Raw genomic sequence first — 23,604 nt, 5'->3', positions numbered from 1 at the left:
TCAGTGCTTGTGAAAAAAATTGTTATACAAATTTTATTTACCCCCTTTAAGTGGCTGTATCTTAACAAGAAATGCTCCAATGAAGTTTCTTTATATGAAAGATCCTATCTTTTTTCGATGAGGATGTTCTACACTTATTCAGTTACACCCAGTACATGCTCATACAACAAACAGCAGATCAGTAGTCTCATTGATATCGAGGATGAGAAGGATCTGCCGAGAAAGTGCTTGAGAAGATCCCTTTACCACAACAATAGAGGGTTATTTCGTTTACGGTCTATATTAAAAAAACAACTTTTGACGAAGTTTCTTATATTGTTATCATTTTTTTTCGGCTAATCGCTTCCTCTCAAGGAGTCACATGTCAACTGATCTCGACCACCCAAATCGCATCTGCCGCTTCAAAGACAACGTGAACGAGCTACCCAGAAAACGTTGCTCACTTGTTTCGTATCTGGCACCGATTGTGACGGCCTTGATCGAGTCCGGGAAGTAGTAGCAGCAGCAGCCTGTGGACCGATACGGCGATACCGATAATGTAACGCGAACCTTGGAGGCACACGCTTATCACTCCGTCATAATACGGGGGTGGGCTAACAAGTAATGGTGTGTGCAAGAAACGGAACAAAAGTTCATAAACCTAGAGATGAATAAACAGGACGGCATTATTTTTATTAACACGCTTTATTAGGTTCACCTGTATGTATTTATGTTTGCTACTCTCAAACTGGGGATCTGTATTTGACAGAATTATCGACAGTGATGCTTGATCTATTCGCGGGCAGATGGCGCTGTACGTAATCTCCTTGATATATCGACATTATTGCTTGATCTATTCGCGGGCAGATGGCGCTGTGGGTAATCTCCTTGACATTATTCAAACTCACTTTACATGAATTTCTTCATTTGAAAATATTTTTTTTATTAACACGCGCGCCTGCTGCCTCATTTTTTAACACGCTTTTATTATTTCAACAGTTCGGACTTAGAGCCTTGATGATTCTTCTTCTGGTTCTGGTTCAGATGCTGTCCTGTCCAAATTTTATGTACCCCCTTTAAGAAGCTGTATCTTAACAAGGGATCCTCCAATGAAATTTCTTTATATGAAAGATCCTATCTTTTTTCGATGAGGAATCACCTCCTTAAATATTTTACACTTATTTAGTTACACCCTGTATATCGTAAATAAGCATCAAGAAAGGGAATCAGGAATTTCCACTCACAAGGGGGAAAATGTGACTTAATGTGACAAAACTAGTATTATATATCTAGTCGTAAGATTCATATCAGAGTTAACTTTTCAATAGATAAGTTGACCTTTTTCTTTCTCACCATACATGTTCGAAATATACTTATTTCAAACCTACGGTGCCGTCACAGAGTCACTTTCATCTATCGCCGAAAAGAAACAAATACGCATAATGCATTTTATCGATGAAAGACAAGGTTTGTTTTGGATCCGCCACGAGTACGACGAACTGTTTGCTTTTAAATATAAAACGCGATAGCGAGTTGCAAAAATACGTATTTCAAACAGAATTCGATTGCTCAAGAAATTGATTTTCGAAGGAAATGTAACGGACTATCACGCTTGCTATGCCGCTTCTTCGATTCGTAAACAAATGAAACTGATGTGACGGTTTTTAACAATTTTTCCACTTGACTTAAAAACAACATAATATATAATGTTGCCAATGATTTGTCAACAATTTTGTTTTTTTTTTCATCATGCAAAAGTGCTACAGTGAACAACTCAGCAAATAAGATGAGGGGTATCTACGAATAGAATGTGTTTCGATCACCAAGTGATCATCTTCAAGAGAAATATTAGATCCTCCTCTTGAAACACGAGGCAAGGTGTTTTTTATTTTTATCTACAACTTGTTTTATCAAAATTGGTGTAAACTTACCTTTTCAAATCTCAAACACACTGCAGTTTTTTGAATGTAAAATTTATTTCTCATTATTTCGATTTGATATCAAAAAAGCACCCTAATTTTCAATCAAAAACTGTCACGTCAAAATATGTTTGAAAAAAAATCGATATGCTTCTTGTTCTTCGAAATCTACACTTCTTGATGGTGTAAAAAATATACATTACTATTGGAAATCCTCTCCGAAAACGGAAAAAAAAACGAAAAAATCCGAAAAGTTTCTGTTTCATCATTGTGTAAAATTTAAAGCTTTTAATGAAACTTTACACTTTCCTTACTTGAAAATTGTTAGATACCATGCTCTCTAAATGGACCTTGTTCTTGCGGTAAACGCAGACAGTAATAAGAGTTTTGTTCCTAATGCTCTTCTACTGTCAGCTAAAAATATAAAACAATAATCTGCTGAATACCATGAAAGTATGACTGCCAGTATTTTTGAAAAAGGCTACGAAAAAAGTGTTATTGGAAGCTATAAAAGCCCATGGTCATACTAATCTGAGTCTTTCTGTAAATTCAATTCGATCGAGATGATTTGGGCTGTTGTTAAAAAACTGAGGAAATATAACCAATCTTCAACAAATATTGAATCCGTACTAGGAAATATACGAAAAGTTATCAATGAAGTAAACAACAGTGGTGAATGGATGATATTTGTACAGTATATCATAGAAAAGGATATTACTGGAGTTTTTTCCCAAAACCAAATCGTTATTTTTAACATCTCGACACGTGTTTCGATCACCAAGTGATCATCTTCAAAGAGTTTTAATCTTCCTCTTTGAAGATGACCACTTGGTGATCGAAACACGTGTCGAGGTGTTAAAAATAACGATTTGGTGTTGGGAAAAACTCCAGTAATATTCATTACTACACCAAAGGTTCCAAACAGTGCGTCATAAGTATAGAAAAAGATAATGAATATTACATTTCACCTTCCATCAATCCCAATATTATAACCCCAAATTCAGATTCAAGTTGCGTTTTTATTTGATTCTCATGTAAGTACAAACTGTTTTTTTGGCATTACTCTTTACTACTAATAAAAAAAATCTGTGTAGGTTCATAAAAAATGAAATGAATTTGGAAAAAAATTATACCACGCCACCACCAATATCTGATTTATGTAACATGACACTAAACATGTTCATCAACTGAGTTTTTCAATTGATGAGTTAACACTCCTGTCTTCAACGAGAGCTGCAAGAGAAAAACTTTGAGAGTATCATCAAATGCAACCTTTAAAAGTCGATTGTTTTGATCACTGTCTCAATTAAGTACACCACATCCACGAAATCTATTGATATTCACCGAATATTAATGGTGACAGGTATGTTCGATGATTACTATTAACATATTTCATTCGTCACAACATAATTTGTACTACTTTGCACGAATACTTTAACAAATGATGACGAACTGGAAGATCCTTAATGGTGCCTCTCTACGTAGAAATGGGAACAGAACGATACAATGAACTTGAGCCTCAACAATTTCCACTTTCGTATATTAATGATGATGTTTCAAGAAATTTCAATATGTTCAGCTGAATGGTTTCAGCTCTACGGAATATAGTGCTTCTTCCGGTGTTCCACAAGGGTCAAATCTGGGACCGTTGCTCTTCAATATCTTCATTAATGATATTGCAGATGTTATAGATGTGTATTTCCTTTTATATGCCGATGATCTAAAACTATACTGCCTCGTTGAGAACATAGATGATTGTGTGAACGTCTCAGCAAACGTAGGACGGGTTGTAGAATGGTGTTATCGAAATAACTTGTCGCTGAACCCGGATAAATGTAAGGTCATGTCCTACAGTTTAAAAACGAACATCTTGGGCTATGTCCTGTAGAGTATTGTATTACAAATAAATAAATGTATAAATAAATTTGAAACAATAAACTCTCACAGCTAGCGAAAAACAACTGACTACCAGGCTAATACCACGACGAATATTGGTTAACATTCAACAGACATTTGGGCAAGCGTGACAAAGAGCAGAAAAACGAAAATCCAAAATTTAAAACCAACAAGCAATAGCAATGGCGGATTTATTTCGGTTTCGTTAACAACTTCAATACCGAAAAAGCGGAGCCTTGCACATATAGGAAAAATGTTCAGCTGTATTTCTAGACCTAGCTAGGGCATTCGACACCGACACTATGGAAGACTATCTATCACATAGAACACAAAAGGTCAAAGTTGATAATAACCTGAGTGAGGCAATGCAAGTTAAAACAGGAGTGCTACAGGGAACAGTTTTAGGTCCCATACTATTTCTTGTTTACATCAATATTTGAACAATCAGAAAGGGGTGGGTTAGGCTATGTTCAAAGTGAGTGGGTCTATTCGACCTTCCACCGCAACCCGCAAGGGTTTATTGTGGCTCGACCTATTCACACTCGGCCAAATAAACCCAGCTTCTTAGCGAAGTCGATTAGTTTGTATGGTGAGTGATCTTTCAGGTCAAATGGTAACAGTACGGCTCTGCCGATAAGAAAGGGGACAGAGATATCCAGATAAGGCTTGATCGCAACCTTCCTAAGTATAAATGTGAAAAAAAAACTGAATTTATTTATTGCAGAACGATCAACCGGGAAATAACATAATCGACATCCATGCAGGGACTTGTACTAAGATAACAAACTGCAATTGTGCTGTAAAAGAAAGAACAAATAATAGTTGAAAAAAAATAAAGAAAAACAATCTCTAATAGCAACACAAACTAAAAAATAATTCGAAAATAATTTAAGATTGTGTTCAACACCGATAATAAGCCCTATGGCTTGATGTAACTGATGTTTTTTAATAAATCTGAAATCAGAATAAATCAATTTACAATATTCATCAATTTAGTAAAATAATTACTGAAAAGCTAGAAGATCAGTCGTCAATTAATTAAAAGAAACACTTGAAAGGTAAAAACTTAGTACAAAGGCATGAATAAACATACCAAATTTTCAAAAAAATCGCTTTACAAACAACGCAGATTCTTGACGGTTCCAGAACCTTCACCCTGTATAATAAATGTCAATTGCCTTGAGGAAAAATTCAAATCTAGTAGAAAAAAAACTTTGTTTACATACTTTATCGTACCACGAGGATAACGAACCAGTTGCGCGTTATATTTTTTCTTCTCCGACTCTAAATATACGGATCGTGATAAATAGCCGACAAAAATAAAAACATTATTTTTCCATGAACTTGAAATTTAAAAACAAACAATCTTCGATTTGCTAATGAATTGTTTTTATCGAGAAAACTACGTTAAAATGTTGCCGATATGCCCCACGGTTCGAAGTGCAATCGATTTGTTGTTGGTATGTTTTGTATACATATATACGTATGCCGTTTTCAACACCATGACAATGTTTGGATCATCGGTTCTAAAAATAAAACTCATTAGATCGTTAGTAGTCCACCGACGTGCAAATATTCAAATTATTAATAGATCGACAGCCATAAATATTCATAATATCATTCAATAGCCTTTTGTGCCATATTACTTTATTAATTGTGACAAAAAATTAATTTCTGTATAAATAAGATTCCGTAGCGATATACATACTTTAAATTTGAAGTTTAAAGGTCGTTTTCACCTCCGTCCCATAGAACCACTCTATATCGACGATCCTTCAGTTATAACAGTTACAAGGAAATTATTTTGTAATCTTACAAACTTCCTCTCGTTCATTGGTGTTAATTCAGGATACATTTGGTTGAATTTTCTACAAGTTCTGGCAATGATTTGATCAGACTGTCCGTGTATAATAAATAATTTCATAAGAACTTCGTTTGAATAATCGATATTTGCATTCATTTCAGAAGTTTATTCGAACACCGTCGATAACTCTTTGTAAATTACTTATAAAAGTAACCGAACTGCTATAAGCTTGATAATTCCACTGCTACCAAAATCCAAATTGTAAAAAAAAATAATGTTTCTAGAAGAAGCGACTTTATTGAGAAAACTTGACGATTTAGGTATAGGGACATGATATATCATCTTGAAGCATTTTTCACCATCTTTCAATTAAGGAGTAATATACAGGGGGTTTCATTTGAAAAATGAACTTTTGACTACTTTTATGCACAATGGAAATAATAGTAATTTTAGCACGCCCTGTATGATATGAAGTCGATTTCTTGGTGTTATTTGAATATTTCGAGTTTGTCCAAACTATCATCAAATATCAACTTTTCATGAATTGAGAGTACTGATGTACTCAATTTCAATTAAGGCTATGTTTTGGACCATATTTAGCACAATTTATTTTTTATCTCGAAAACAGATAGAGATAGGTATATGACATTATTAACAAAAAAGTATTAAAATACCAGAGCGATTTCAAAAATGTATTAATATACGGGGTGTTCTGTTTAAAAAAATGAAGTTGCTAGGACTTTTTGATGGAAGTGGCAACGCCGCAATGCTAAAAAATATTTTAGATCGATAGAACAGGTAAGGAAATTTGGAAGGTGAAATTTTCAGAAAAATCATGCTTTGCGTTTTCCAGAAACGTCTAACCTACCATCGACCGTGAGTCACGCTGTATACATTTTTATTTTTTTTAGTTGACCCGTTCAAAAAATAAAAGGGGAGGGGACATTAAAGAAAAGCACTGTATGTAATGAATAACTGTTTAAAAAATCTGTTTAAAATCTGTTTTTCCGTTAACCAGCTGTCGCACCCCTACGAACGACAACCCTCAGAAGTCGAAACTTGTGCGAGCTAAGGATTAACGAGGTCTTACCTTTTAACGTGTGATTCCTAACACGGATTCCTAACACTACAAATAAATATTATTGTTATTATTATATTCCCCTCCTCCCACCACCAAAACATTACTGTAATGATGAGGATTGCAATATTATATGCCGACTACATCGAAGAGGACGGAAACAGTGACTGAATTTTTCTGAAAATGTGTTAGAAATGTTGATTGGTATGGCCGCATAGTTTCGAACGGGAAAAGATCCGGTCGGTCGGCAATTTTCCAATTCGTCATCCAGAGAATAGTGATCGCGATGATAAATAGGCGCGGAACTTGTTTCCGCGCATTTATTACAGGTTACACGGTGGGTTGTGATGTAATAGAGTCGATTAGTCGATGCGGTGGATTAGAGTTAAAATCCTGCATTTGATACATGCAGGATTTTTTTGCTACATCATGGATATCAAAAAGATTTTGGCATGACGGTTTTCTGATATCTCACAGATAGAAGTCTGCAACAAATTTTGCCGATGACTTTCTTCTGTCACTTGCCATTGCACGTTCCGAGAGTAGCAAAATTCCATATTCTAGAATAAAACAGCTAATTCGTCGCCCCCCAACCAATAATCGGCCTCTGCACCCTCTGCCCACACTTAGAAAAGAGCGAAATTGTTAATATGCCCAGTTTCCACATAGCGATTTCAGTTTACACCGAAACCTTTTGACCTTTCGTCTGCTGACGCAACACATTGTTGTTGACAAAAACAGTCACCGGCGACACAGTCTCCAAAATGTCTCTCATTTTGACAACTCAAGTTTTTGTTTTGTCGAAATCGACACAGTTGCTGTTTTGTTGAGGTTTTGTCCTTTTGGTGGAAATCCAGCTTTAGATGCCAGATTTCCGATAGAATCCTACTGGCGAACCAACGGTTCACAGCCGTGAAAATTCCTAGAGATGAAGCGTGACATAACCGTTCGTGGAATAGACTATAAAAGCGAGATATTGGCATTTTTCCTGCACGAATAAACATATTTCCACGTAGCACTTGCGCAACCGTTAGTCTCGGACCGATGGAGAAATCATGTCGGATGATAGTGACGAGAGATAGTGTTACAAAGCTCTCGGGAATCGGAGAACGTTCATTATTTTGCGTCCTTCTCTTAGAAGCGATTCAACTCCATTCACTCCGGATAACAGATAATGAAATTCCTGTTAAATATTTGATCTCGCAACTATCTCAGAGTTTATTTGGTAAATAACTAATGAATGAATACTCGATAATCTTTTGCAGACTTTTTATCACATCAGTTCAACTGAAATGTTCACAATAATTCATAGCCCCAACTATTCGAAAACAAAAATGCGGAGCTGGCCATTGACTCGCAGTTCACGGCCAGTAGATATAAAAAGAAGAAGAAGAATTTCAAAATCCTTCACATTTAAATATTCGGGAGGACCACGGATTGCGCTCCCCGATATTTTCAGATTTACAACCCTCCAAAGTTCCGAAAATTGCAACTTTCCAGCCTTCTTATTGCACAATACAAACTATACAAAAAATTATTTATTCATCATCTTCACGTCATTTTTCATCTCTTCAGTTTAATTAACAACACATTTCCTATAAAAAACTTGATTTAACAATGTATTTGTTTTCTGGCGACGTCCTTCCGTTTTAAGGTTATATTCTAGTGAAAATTTTCGAAAAAAAACCGGTTGGTAACTGTCACCGACCCAATTTGGAATTCGTATGATTTAAATGCCTACTTTGACGGGAACAATTCTCCTCAAAAATTCTAAACATGATTTGAACGGAGTCAGAATTGAAGATCTCGATGATGAAGGCAAAAATACTTTTTATTATTTGAATTTAAAATGTTAATAGCAATTCAGTGACGCCAACTATGACGTTAACCTCAAAAAAATATGACCAAAAAGCAGCCCCCGTTAAGTTTTTTTATAGGAATAATGTTGATTATTAGACTGCTAAAGAAGGTGAATAAATACTTGTGCTTTTCTGTAGCTTGTATTGTGCAAAAAAAGGCTGCGAAAGTGAATGGGGAATGTTCCTCCTGACGAAAATCAAGTAGTTTTCATAAAATAGCTCTGAAACAACTCATTTTAAAGTTATCATTTCAACCTTTTTCATTGAAAAATTATTTAAATACTTAAAAAAGAGAAATGAAATAATTCGTTCGACATTTAAAGGGATTCGTTTCTATTTCACCATTTGGCAACATCAGTTATAGCTAATAAAGGACAATGAATCTGTTACCTGTATGGGACAAACAAAGATGCCATATTTCAGAGGCGTGCTGTTCTGTTTACTTATGTTCCGAGTTCCGAGACATTCTGTGACATATGACATTTTGTGCACCTAACCTATCTTCCTCTATATAAATAAATAACAAAACAACTGTTGTTTATGTGGCTTGTGGAGGTGGTACTGAACTATAATTTATATTTTGCCCTAATTGTTGATTTATAAAGATAATTTTCCTTTTTTAAAGTAGAATATCTAGGTACGTATAAATTATTTCAACTTGATATAGGCGCTGTTGCCAATATGTGAATTTAGAAACAAATCCCTTTAAAATTAAAACCCAACATTTGAAACAACAATTTGAATACTTTTTCATAGTGAATTTGAAAAACTCATGAATTAAACGCAACTTTATTTTGTTCAAACTTGCATTTGCTGTAACAACCCAAATTGAGGAACATTCCCCATTCTCCAAATTTCTTGCATTAATAATCAATACCGTTTACTCAAGTCGATATTGCACGCAAGAAATATTTCTGAAACTATTTCTGTGATGTACGTAACTTCCTATCACAGCAAGGCCAAAAGGTCACGATTTCCTGAGGTGCACCATGCAGCGCGTGAAATATTAAAAATGGAGATTAGATTCTGACGTAATCGCTCCAAAACTCGGATCGACTTTTCAGCTTCCAAGCAGGTTATTTACGATTCCAAAACGGAAAGCAATCACTCCAACTTTCACGTTATTCCGTCTAGAAAATAGTTGGCCAACATCCACGTGCATTACATTTACATGTGATTTGGAAACTGCATTTGAAACGCATTCCTTCTTTTTACGTGCAGCAAACATGAACGGAATTTTGCAGGCTGTGCAAATTTTTAATGCAATTAATAGCGCTGATTGATCCAAACAAAAATAATTAATACGATTGTTTAAATATATTTATACGCTCTCTGGAGAATTTAAATTTTTTACGGGAACAGAAAAAGGTCGCAGGCGGCCAAATCTGGTGAATGCGGTGGCTGAGTTATTCTTCTGAACTAAAATTTTCAAATACAACGTTTCTATCGCAGATAAAATTCACCGGATTCTCTACTGGTAATAATTGACTAAGTCAATTGTGGTTTGGGTGGAAAGCCAAACACGCCAATATCTTGTGTCCGAGGAATTGATGAGGCTTCACCCAAGTTCTGGTTCATAAAAATTTGAGTTTTTCTATTTCCCATAGTGTTGCAGTTCTGCAGTTTTTGTGTTGGATTCATCATATGACTGTTTCTGTTCTACGTTGCATATGAACGGATAATTCTTCTACCAAGTTTTTTACAAGACTCACAATGGCGGATCACCGCAAAATACTGCCCAATCCCCTGACAAAACCTTCCGTGTACACGCCACTGACTGCCCAGATCGCTGACTCACTGAATAGTTTTTGGTATGTTTTGTCGTCTGTTGCCCATCGAAACGGGTCAGTTCATCGAACTTCCGTGCCAACTTGTCTGAAATTGTCGATTCTTCTCCCCCATGAAAGCAGGTGGAATAGAAATGGTTATATTTTGATGATACCGATTTGAGCAATATTCTAATTTCGCCGGCGCTGATGTACGTATCTCATTATTTTCACTTTTTCTTATTCCAGTTAGAATACTTATTAGGAGAAAGTGGTAGCGTTCCACGACCACATAATACTGATATAAGAGATCTGCCACTGAAGAATCACTGATAACTGTTTCGTGTATTTACTGTTCAGAAAAACAGAAGTACCGTTATTGTTATCACAATATATTACGGACCTACCAACGCTTGGCATCTCTTATTTACCAGAAACCAGAAAACCCCCAGTAAAACATCTACAGACCCCTAGACCCCTGGGAACATAATGATCTTCAATTGAAAGTGAAATTTTTCCAAAAATTATATCGTCTTCAGAAAATTTAAAACTGAAGTTCGATATATTCACCTTATCCAACGTTCCCAGACCACAGGATTTCCAAATGACTGCTGAAAAAAAATTACTCTCCTGGCTATTATCACTACGGCCATTGGATGATTTCCTACACACATTCGTGCTAGTTTCCTCATTAAGGAAACTCTGTCTGCCAAATTCTACTATAATCGTGATATAATCTGGGGACTTAATATCGATTATCTCTTGTCTTATTAAAATGACAAACTTCGGACAGAGGCAAACCCATTTTCTGTTGTTTCTCTCAAACTTCGTTGATCTCAATCTTTCATTCTTTGTAACGGCTCGAAATAGTTTATATTACCAAATCTTCTGAGAAAACGTCCTATTTTGTTCGTTATCCTTAAAAACATAGTAGAAATGTTCTTCTGGTCTCTGTACCTCTGTACCCAATCTTCATTTCATTCACGATGAATCCTTTGCAAACATATTTACGGTTCGTTTCGAAAAGTTATTCTAAATACTTCAGTTCCCAGTGCTTTTCAAAAATGTTTTTTATTCCTATTTTTATTTCAAGTGAAGATGGAATTCTGTTTTGAATTCTCCGTCTATGCGTGACCAGGTGCAAACCGTGGATTAACGAGGTCTAAACTTTTAACGTACGATTCCTAACACGGGTCGGACTGGAGGCAATGAAAATTGTGAGAGTGGAACAATAAAAATTTTGAATATCAATGCATTGGGCTCTTTTGAAATATCCTCCTATATGGAATATGGCATATTTCTTTCCTTATTAGAATTCTGCCTGAGAAGTACTTCAAAAAATATAGGGCTGTATGGGTATATACCGAGCGGTTCAGAAGGTATGTTGTATAGATCTATGTGGTTAATATCAATACGCCAAATTTGTACTTTGCGGAATTCCCGCTACGTCGAATAATCGTTACGGCGAAATGTATCCCGCCCATGAGAGAGAGAGAGAGAGAGAGAGACACAGAGAGAGAGAGAGAGAGATAGAGAGAGGGAGTTCGACGTAATAAGGTGAATATTTCGTCTAGGAGCAATAAGTGTCACTACGTTGAATTCCCGCTACGTCGAATTCTCACTACGTTGAATTCCCGCTACGTCGAATTCTCACTACGTGAACTTAATCCCCCCACTTAAATTACGCGACTACAAGGAACCAATTTCAATTTTTCCACTTCTTTATAAAAACGACTCGACACGACAATGGAGTCAGACTAGAGGGGTCTGACTCGATTTACAATTCGGCATTTAGTCACCGCAACCTGTACATTTGACGCTTACGAGCGGCGGTGATCAAATGACGGCAGAAAAACACATCTGGTATGAATAAGCAACCGCTGCGGATGACGAATAAAACAACCCACTTGCCCAACCAAGAAAATAAGAGAACAAAAGGTACACGGCATGATTTAACGACATATCTCGACAGGAATGTTATTGTTAAGTGTACTCGCGAAAAAGTACTTTCACTTGTGTTTCGAGTCACTGCAAGAAAATCTGAGATATTCGAAAGGTTCAACGAAACGAATGTGTACTTACAGGACTCCTTTTACTGAAAGTCACTTTTGAACGCATTTTTCTCATGAATAGTATAGTTCAAGTAAACGATATAGTGCAACCTAAATTCCAACATCTCTCCTTTAACAATGTAGTTAGGGAGCTGAATAATTTCGTTATTCAATAATAATTTCTGATTACATAAGAATCACAATAACTATCTGTCAACATTGCAGTCCTCAAGTCTTTTCACACATAGTTTCAAAGAATTCGAAACCCATCCTTTACTTCCTCCCCAATGCACAATGATTAGTCGCGATCCTTTGTTTGCGGGCATGTTAGACGTACACATTCTCGAACCATCAGTCCAGCCGTTTGTAACTGTGTCGTGAGTGTCATACCAACTTTCGTTCAAATAGACAATTTGGTGATCGAAATACGTGTCGACGTGTTGAAATAACGGTTTGGTGTTGGGAAAAAACTCCAGTAATAATCATTACTACACCAAAGGTTCCAACATGCATCACAAATTTTCTATGACGATGTCACATTTGAATTTTTTTAAAATTCAAATCCGATCGAGACAAGCAAACTGATAAACTTAATGTCAATAAAAAATCACACTCACCAAACACAAAACAAGGCCATGAAATCGTCGATTCACAAACTCATTCAGAACTTGCTGGGAGCACTTCCTCGAACGGTTTGTGCATGCTTATCACCAAACTCGATATTTAAATATCCGGACATAATAAGCATTTTTTTTCCGACGTTAATTGGACTCGTGTGTCAGATCAGATGCACACTACGACGGAACGAAAAAACGTCAGAACGAACTAATCCAGATTAAACAAATACTACACACGAATTTACTCCCCCTATCATCTGTTGGAGTCGCGGACCGGAGAGATTTTGTATTTTTTTAGTTTATAGTTTGGCGCGCCACGGATTCCTCAGGGATCTAATTACAGTTGTACGATTCTACTACGTTTCTGATTGACTGGAAATGAAGCAGTTAGTGGATGCACGTGCCTTATCAGGAACAGATGACAGGCGATAGCTATACAGTTTGTTTTCAGTTTTAATATACCTAGTATTCGAAAAAAATCATTGAAAACGAATACAGTTGAGTAGATCTACTCTTCGACATTATTTTTGACAACTGGTGGCAAATTTCCAGTCATCTGCAACTCGTTCTCAAACATTCGGAGGTTGAGCTTGTAGAATTCACAGGTTTGTCCCCAAACTTTCAAACTATCAAGCATGGCGTTTCGCAAGGGTCTGTTTTGGGCCCGCTCCTATTTGTCATTTATGTGAATGACTCGTGCAAATATATGATGCCGTTCAAATCGGTTCTCTCCGCGGACGGCACCACTTTCATTCTGTCGGATAAAATGAATGATATGTTACAGTCTCATCTCGACGAGGTATCTAATAGTCCTAATCTGTGGTTTCTATCTAATAAGCTGAAACTAATTGGTCAGAAGACACAAAACATCCAGATTTCTGCTAATAATCCAATTATCTCTAATTGTGAAACTAATGAAGTTAAATTACTGGGCATTACATTAGATAATAGACTCAACTGGTCTGCACATATTTCTCAACTGAGGAGAAAACTTTATTATATATTTCGGAATTATTCTAATCGAACGTTTTTAAAAATTCATTTTGATCAAGATCATTTTGATCTTCAAGCACACAAAACACTTCTAACTCTTACCGACAAACTAAACATGCTAAACATCAAACTGTGGAAATAGAGTAGTGTAGTCTTGGTTAGATCTGTTCTACACTGATGAGGAGTGATATTCCGAATCCGGTATACACGAGGATCTTTAGCAAAAATTTCTTCTGTGAGGAAATTTGCACAAATGTCTGTCGGATACAATCCAATGTTCGTCGTGGTATTAACCAAGAAAATAGTTGTTTTTAGCACTCGCCGAATCCTACCATGCAGGAAGATAAAGATCTATTCTTATCAATAAACTTGAGTTTTTCAAACAAATATACTTATCACAGAATACATCATGATTCATTTTTCTCATTTTCGTATCATCGTCGAGATTATTGTTTATTGTAGTTTTATAACTGCCCGGAATTTTCAGATGATTAAATGCGATATCTCTTGTTGCTCGCTTAACACAATAATAATATTATTAAAGGGCGATTATCGTCAAACCTTTTTAAAACGATTCTGGCTCGTAACTGGATCGCAGCGGTAGGTAAAAGTGTCACCAACAAAATTGTTGGTAATAGTGACACTCCTCAATCGTTTGTACACACATTTTGATGAATTTGTTATGGCGGGTTTTGCAAATTTCTTATCACAAAACAAGCTGACCCAAATTAATTATATTATTGAAAATTTACGAAATATTTCGATTTTCTTTTAAAAAATAACTTTTCTCTAACACCAGAACTGCATTACTCTTCTCGACACCATCCAAGTTGTAGAGAAAGTAAACTAATTCTTGACTTTTCGAGTGATCATCTTCAAGAGGAAGATTAAACCAGTAATATCAATTCTTAACTCTTAAATTGATCTCTATCCAATATGTATATATATATATATATATTATATATATATATATATATATATATTATGTATATATATATATATATATATATATATATATATATATATATATATATAATATATATTATATATATATATATATATATATATGTATATACATCGGAAAAGTCTAGGGATATTTTTATAACATACTAAATATCATGAAAATAAATGCATGAGGTCGTTTAATTTCGATTAAATTGGTACACTCGACCACCCTGTAGATTTCTATGGGCTGAACAAAGCCTGCAAAAACGGTAACTAATGTTTTATCATGTTTTTTACAAACTGTAGGTTTTCGGCTAAAATGAATAATCTGAAAGTGTCGAGTTTGTACATTCTATGCAGTTCTTGCTCAGCAATTAAACTGGAAATATTGTGCTTTAACATGGAACGCCATCACTTACCATTGGCTGAGATGAATAGAGCTGTAGGGCTTCTTCAAGGTGGCATGCGACAAAATGATGTAGCTCTTCGTTTGGGGGTCTCCCAAAGTGTTATCAGTCGATTGTGGCGGCGTTTCCGTGAAACTGGCAGTCCAGCCGAACAACATCCAGGGCGAGGACGCGCTTCAACTGCAGTTCAAGACCGATTTTTGGTCTTAACCGCAAGAAGACAACCGACAATCACAGCACCTGAGTTGGTTAACGTGTTGCAGCAGACGCACCAGGTAACCATTGGTCGTGATACTGTCAGAAATCGACTGCATGAAGCAGATCTCCACAACAGAAAGCCACTTAGATGTCCACCTTTGTCGAGAGGCAATCGCGGTAGAAGATTAGAGTGGTGTCAAGAACATCAAAACTGGAATGCAAATGATTGGGCCACAGTTTTGTTTACAGACGAATCCAGATTTGGATTTCATCCAGATTCTCGTCGAGTAAGACTGTGGAGACGACCTGGAAATAATGAACGTTTGAGACACGTCCAGAAGGTCCACACATACAGAGGTGGTACAGTAATGCTATGGGGCGGAATCATGATCGGCGGCAGAACCGATCTCGTTTTTCCAAATCGCTCCCTCACAGCTCGATAGTACCTCGACACCATTCTTCTACCTATCATCCGTCCGTTTGCTGGTGCTGTTGGTGAAATCTTCCACCTAATGCACGATAATGCTCGTCCACATGTCGCGCGTCTAGTGACTGACTGGCTCACCAACGAAGGAGTTGATGTATTGCCATGGCCAGCACAATCACCAGACCTGAATCCCATCGAGCATGTGTGGGACATGCTTCAACGAAGAATTACTCCGCATATGGGGAACATTCACACAACGTTTCAATTGAGAGAGCTTTTAATCGCTGAATGGGCAAATGTACCTCAACAAGACATTGACAATCTCATTTTGTCGATGCACGATAGATGTAGGGCCGTAATAAACCAGCGTGGAGGCCATACTTTGTACTGATTCCAATTTTTTTTGTATTATGATTTTTTTTCGGGGTGCCAAAGAAGAGGCATATTTTTTTTAGTTTTGCTAAAGTATAATTGCAAAGACTCTCTGTCGGTATTTTCTTTTCGTGGAGGGTTAAAACATCAAATAACATATCTCTTGAAGAATGATTCACTTTGAAAATGGTTTCAAAACAAAATAATCATTTAAATAGCTGCCAAATATTCTGGATAATAAAGTTATGAGAACCAAATTGCGACCGATGTACATTAAGCTAGTCTGAGCATATACAAACGAATCTCAAGGACTCAATGATACAATTATTTGAGTTCGTATTAACAATATTGACACGAAAATTGTTCAAATATTTGTCGATACTGAAGTAAAATATATAAACAAACCCAACATTGAAATGAGTCTCCCGAGCAATGAGCGAGATGTGATGTCATACTATTAAAATAAAACTTGAAATGTCCATCACTAAAATTAGCATAATTACAGAAAATGTAAACTATTACGTTTCTAGGAATTCCTCATAACACTTCAATTATTGAAACAATAAGTTTTCAAAGAAATTCGTATTATATTATTTAAAATCCTTGCTAATAAAGTACATGGTAATAATAATTGAAGAAGAAGAACATTGTTTTATAATACCACGGACTTATGATAATACCCAATTACAGAAGAATTGAAAAGTTATCCTTGAACTTTCAGATGCAACAAAACCCACTCTTTGAGATAAACAACAGTTCATTCAATATTCAGTGAATCTACGGAATAATCTACATGACTATTAGCGACTAGTTTCGTTTTCAAAAACAGAAACAAAAAACTGCTTTAGCTTCGAAAACGAACTCGAAACTAGAATTCCACCCAAAAGACAAAAATCAGTCAGATTCGCGTGTTTTGTTGGGAAATGTTTCCTACCATTTCCACTACAAGAACAGTTTTTATCATACATTCCCTAGACTATGTTTTCATAATGTGCTGTCAATTTTTTTGTAATCGATTATTTTGAGCGAAAGCGGAAAAAAACAACAAAATACTGGAAGAGATCATTGTTGACAAGACCAATAGATTATGGTATGGATAAAATTATAGCGGATTTTATGAATGATTACATAGGAATGGATGGAACTGAGACCATCGTTTGCCTCCCAAAAATCCACAAACCGGAAAATCAATACGCCCCATCGTGTCAGCTATTGGAGCTCCTGCCTACCAAATAGCAAAGTGGCTCACTAAGGAATTTGAAACCTTGTCTATTGCGGAACCAAGTTTTAGTATAAAAAACGCTTTACAGTTCATACAACATACAAAAAACGTGGTTCTGCAAGAAGGTGAGATTTTGGTTTCTTTTGATGTTAGTTCCTTATTTCCTAGCGTCCCAATTCCACAGAACTCGCAATACCTCAGGGAATTACTAGACAAAAATAATTTCAATAATAACGAAATCGATGAATTCGTTTCTCTTACTAATTTGTGTATGAAACAAAATCGGTTCCAGGTAGAAGGTTGCTTTTATGAACAACAGGAAGGAACGGCCATGGGAAACCCCTTGTACGCCTACCTGGCAGACCTGTTCATGAGCAGATTCGAAATGGAAACCAAAGAAAAGTCGAAATATTTTCCCAGGATTTGGCTAAGGTATGTGGATGATATTTTCGCGGTATTCGATACCAAAAAATCGAATATTGACGACTTTGTTTCCATTTTAAATAAATGTCCATCAATAAAATTCACGTATGAGTTAGAAAATAAGGGACAACTACCATTTCTTGACGTTTTGGTAATGATGAGCCAATATGGAGGGTTAGAATAAGATATATTTAGAAAAGAAACAAGCACGTACAGGTATATTCCTGACAGTTCACATCACTGTGGACAGCACAAACGTGCTGGGTTGAATTTTTTAGTGCATCGTCTTTTGACTCTCCCTCTAACACATGATAGGTTCACAAAAGAAAGACGTACAACACAGGAAATAGCAGCCACTAACGGTTTCTCGAAGGGTATTGTAGATAAGGAAGAAGAAGTTTAGGTTAAGAATGAACGAAATCTCGACTTTCAGAAAGGACAAAAACCAAGATAAATACATCTCAGTTCCATACCACCAATATACGAGGAACTTTGGAAAGATTTTCAAGGAACTAGGTATAAAGGTGGTTTTTAAAACAAGTCATACACTACAGAGCCTTTTGGGAAGTCCAAAAGACAAAGTCGAGCATTCGGAAAAGTCTGGAATTCACGAAATTGAATGTAAGGACTGCGATGCAAAATATTATGGACAGACAAAAAGTTTTATTAAAGTAAGATATAAGCTTGAGGTCAGTTCAGAAAATGTCCGACATGGTTGCCTTAAACCTCTTGACATATGAACAGCCTATTCGATATTTCACACCGAACATTTTTGAACACAGTAACGTCAATAGCTATACAAATATTTATTACTTTTAATTCAGGATTGGCCAATTACAAAAATTATGCTCTTTACGAGAAATTGCCCACGAAATGGGGATTTCTGTAAAATCCACCACAACTATTTTGAAAAAGAACAAAAATAAATACTACATAATACGCAAAGTTCATCACCTCAATGAAAGGGATTACTGAAGGAGACTACGATTTGCGAAGAGGTTAAGACGTAGAAATAGGGAAGTTGGAAATATTTGTAAAAATATAATATGGACTAACGAATCAAAATTCACCAATAATGGTTGGTTTAACAGAAATATCCATTATAGGTGGAATAATACAAATAAACATTTACATAAGGAAACCAATTTCCAAGAAATAAATGTTTGGTTGGGAATTGTGGGACAAACATCCTTGGCTCTTTCTTTTACGATGATCATTTGAATAGTGAAATGTATCTTCATTTTCTATTCGATGAATTCGATGGCTACTTAGATGAATTGCCACTGAATATCCGCCATGAAATACAATATTTTCTACAGGACGGCGCTCCTTCCCATAATGCAGCAATTGTAAGGGAACAATTAGATGCAAAATTCCCAAGACAATGGACCAATTAACTGGCCAGCTCGATCCCCAGTTCTTACTCCTTCAGATTTTATTGTCTGGGGATACATAAAGGATAAAGTTTTTTCAGCACCAAGTACAGATATCGACCATCTCGAACAAAAAAATACGAGATGCATGTATTAGTATTATACCTATTTTGATCCTAATTAGTTCGATAATCTGCTGATGACTTCGACCTCAACTAATTGGTAGAAAGCGCGATACGCGTGACTGATCAATGCGAATTACAGGGGAATTATAAGCGAATTTTACAACCAACATTCATTGCGAAAAAGATATACTTCGTTGTAGGTTTGAAATATCTTCACTCTTACAAAAAAAAGTAGTAGTGGAATGACGTTACTAACATTAACAAGAAACCATTCGACTATATCAACTCATGATCTTTAGTTGATGCCTATATGTAATTGATGCTGAAATACCAACCATATCATTCATAATCACTTCCTTTTTTTTCATGGCTGAACAGCAATAAATCGTGGAATATCCGAAAATAAATGATTCGTTGACGTGACTCAGTAGTTAGTAGCAAAATTCCGTGAAATCGTATTTTCCCGTTTTAAATGGAATTGCAAAATTGCACTACTTAATTTTAGATAACCTCCTTAGAGAGTATCAAATTAAATTGAGAGGGTCATATTACAATATACCAGCGAAACTTTTTTAGCTTCTCGACGATCCAGTTGCAGTTTTTTTAACCTTCATCACGGCTAGTGATGAGTAATACGAGATATCAAAAATTATTATCTTTTATCTTACTCCACAGTTCACTTCATATATTTCTAAAATAAATTCACGATGAACTTAATTATACTTAGTCAAACTCAAGAAAATTTGGAAATAATTCAACGTTTTGTAACACGTGACTTACAATTCAAATTACTAACTTTCGGGTACAAATGCGGTGCTGCAAGTAGGCAAGTGCGGCCCTGACATTTGTCAAGTATTAATTGTTGAAAATGTCCCTTCAAAATTTATTCTGGCAATGTTGCCAAACTTTCATTTCCTCAAGAAATATTACCGCCGCTTCTATAATAATAATAAGTAATCGACTTTATTCATCACAAGAGATGAAGTATATCTCATCTGTATCTATTTACATGACTCGAAGAAAACCTTATAACGAATGGGCAAAGTATCAGCTAAAGCTGTTTTTCAACTCAATCCTGGATCACCTCTTATTCTTCCCATAATTAGCTATTCTGAATACGATTCATATGTAGATATTTTCCTGGGATTATCAAATGGCCGTTATTTTCAATATTGTGTCACAAAGGACAACCAGGCAGTGAAAACAATCGCCTTTAATGTCATCTTGATTTACAATTGCAACAGAAATTTTGCCGCGAATGAGTGAAAATGTCAAAGATTTGATAATATAGGGGTCAGTGACAGACTGATCAAAAATTCTTCCTTGATGGGTGTGAAAAATTAGCATTCGATTCAACATTGATTTATAGTTATAATGGCAACAACGAAATTAGAAATTAAAGAAAGAAAAAGTTGATGAAGACAGGAAAGGTTGCTCAAACTGTCTGTCTCTCACTTTTTGGAATCAAACTTGATCAGATCAGGTGAATGTGGTGGCCATAGTGATTCTTCTAATTTCTATCTATCCTTCTAGAACTGTAACCAGTTGTCGTTCCAGTACGATCGACAACCCTCAGAAGTCTTCGAGCAAGCAAAGGATTAACATGGTTTTATCTCATAACGTACGAATCGGTGCTTCTTCCCATTACATTAGGGAAGATAATCATCTTTTTGGATCCAAAGTAATTAGAACGTTGATTATAGTATCTTACCAAGTAATATAAATCAAACACCTACATCTAATATATCAGGATTAGGTTTTTGTTCAACAATACATGTTTTATGGTTTTTCTATAAATGGGGACTGTCTAAAAACGTGTCTCGAATATGTAACAGTTTATATAAAAGTAGTTGCTTTTTCTTTCGTCTAATTCAGTGTTTATATGACAATAGGAGGAGGACAGTGTTCCATGTAAGTTAAATTTTTCCTCTTTCTTAAACTACATTGTGTAGCAATCCTGTGAATGATATCTGATTCATTTCGGGGGCTTCTTCTTTCTTTTTGACAGTCACTTCTTTGCATGAACTACAAATTTTTGTATAGAGTTTATTTTGAAATTGATTGCTTTCTTCTTTCTTTTTTTGGAGATTCTCTCGTGTATGAAGATAAGTAGAAAGCCAAAACCTTTATTTCCTCCAAAAACTTCTTGAACACATTACTTGTTAATGAATCATAAATCATGCTATTCACATCAAAAACAAAATGTCAACTCATGAAATTTTACATTCTGTAAAACTAGGATTTAGTTTTGTAATCTGGCAACGTCGCTTTTCATTTTTGACAGTTTGACACATGACAAATAATAAATTCACTTTTAGAGGTTATATTCGCGCTTTTTCCGAGTTGAAATTTAGATTGTTATGGCGCAAACTTTCCATAATAAAGAAGTATTTTTATATGAATGTGTGTCTATAGTATCTATCAATTATTGAATTATATTAGAAAATAATCTTAATGAGAATCTTTGTGATGGTAGGTTCCTAGTTTCCCTTTGATGTTTTGTTGAAGAAAAAAAAGTACCTACTCTTCAATGGTTTCCGTGCAAAAACTGTGTATGTTTTGTTCATTTCGGAATGATCTAAAGTTTTACCCTGGATTTTACCTGAGAGCTTTATCAAAATCATGATTGCCAGAATGCCACATACATATAATATTATACACTCTACCTACATTCAATGTCCAGAAGTTCTGAATGAATGGTCAAAACATCAAGACTGTCAGAATTGGTAACGTTGACCTCTGTCAATTGAACCACTCACCTGATTATTCATTTTGTAGTATTTGTTTGTTTAAATTTGTACATTCTAGAGAAATTATTCAAAACAAGGGGTGTAGGGGTCATGGCAAACTGCACTATATTCACAGGAGTTTCAATACTTTCTTCGACACTTTCTTAGCGTCTTGTGAAGTCTCAAAAATAGAGAGTAACGTGAAGTAAAAATATTATTAGACTAAATACTTAGTACACTTTATGAAGTGAAATACCTTGTGAAATACAAAATCCTTGGTGATTAAAATAATTTCAACTATATAAAATGATAGTACAAGCAAAATGTAAACTATACAGTTATTTTTGGGTTAACTTGATTCTTAAAAATGTAGGAGCTTATTTTTATTGTAATTGTCAGTTCATCTTCCGTACTTTTGAACCCGATGATACAAAAACTGCATAAAAACTACAACAATTTGACTTCAAAAGTATCTAGAATACAAAGTAACACATAAGGCAATATGTATGTTCAACCTAGGATATTATCCCCTTTCAAGAGCAGGAAAGGCATGTTGAAAGAATAACTGTACTCACAGCATTCCAGAACATTTTGTACACACAAAGGATCCAATGGTAACATTCACATAGGTAGGCCCGCGTTGGTTACAATCGAAACAGTATTTGTTTTGGGGAAAGGCACCTAATTCACGCAAAGTCTTCAAGTTCTTCTCGTCCTGTTTTTTCCGTGACGAAGCCATTATTTTCACGATTCAACTACCTACACTCAACTTCCGTCCGCGAACGATGTTCTAATTCCTACTTTCTCAACTACGTAATTTTAACTAACCGACTGAAAACCAGTGACTGCTGCACGACTGAATACTGACACCTGACACGATGGGAATCACTACACTGGCACTACGGCAACGGCAGGCCACAATACAATCTTTAGCAGTGGCGGAACATCGAAGCGTGGAAATTATTAGGTTTAATCAAGTGAGAGGCCTTCAATTTAACCTCAAATTATCAATTGCAAACTTCACACCACTGTATTAAAGCACAGAACTCGAAAACTACAACACATGCACTTTCTGAAACAGTGTTTTGTACACTCAGAGTAACAAAACTCTGAGATTGTACTCTAAACAGTGACATTTAGCACCGCAAATTGCATAGGCGTGTAATGAGGATGGGATAAAATTACATGAATATAGTAAACCAGGTTATACAGTTATCAAAAACGAAAAAAAAAACTGATGTAAAGGTGACATCGGTATGTAACGGACGAGTTTCCCTTTAGTACTATTTATGTAATATGTCACTGTCTGGTATAACGTGAAAATTTGAAGATGGTTCACTCGCCATCGCCCAAAAGAACTGCCAAGATGAAAAATATTTTCTATTAACTTTTTTTGGTATTATGTAATAGAGAATTACCAA

The 23,604-nt window shown here is 35.6% G+C and overlaps 1 protein-coding gene across 3 annotated transcripts in view; it reads right to left on the bottom strand.

Moving 5' to 3' along the window:
- The window catches only part of drongo (Arf GTPase activating protein drongo), a 50,904-nt gene extending 27,813 nt beyond the window's left edge, over nt 1-23,091 (bottom strand). The window contains exon 1 of one of the 3 annotated variants that reach the window (XM_074174740.1): nt 22,759-23,091. In XM_074174740.1, the coding sequence (XP_074030841.1) occupies nt 22,759-22,922 (164 nt within the window). In that variant the 5' untranslated portion in view covers nt 22,923-23,091. Of the gene's footprint in view, nt 1-12,969; nt 13,123-22,758 lie in introns of those variants that run through there. The other 2 variants (XM_074174741.1, XM_074174742.1) reach the window with 2 other exon arrangements.
- Between the last annotated feature and the right edge of the window lie 513 nt (nt 23,092-23,604).

Source organism: Leptinotarsa decemlineata, unplaced genomic scaffold (genome assembly GCF_025532065.1).
Source record: "Leptinotarsa decemlineata unplaced genomic scaffold, Ldec_3_MD MMD2_tig00000882_RagTag_RagTag, whole genome shotgun sequence".
NCBI lineage: Eukaryota > Metazoa > Arthropoda > Insecta > Coleoptera > Chrysomelidae > Leptinotarsa > Leptinotarsa decemlineata.
The sequence above is the reverse complement of the archived record's forward strand: the minus strand, read 5'-3'. Positions and strand labels throughout refer to the sequence as shown.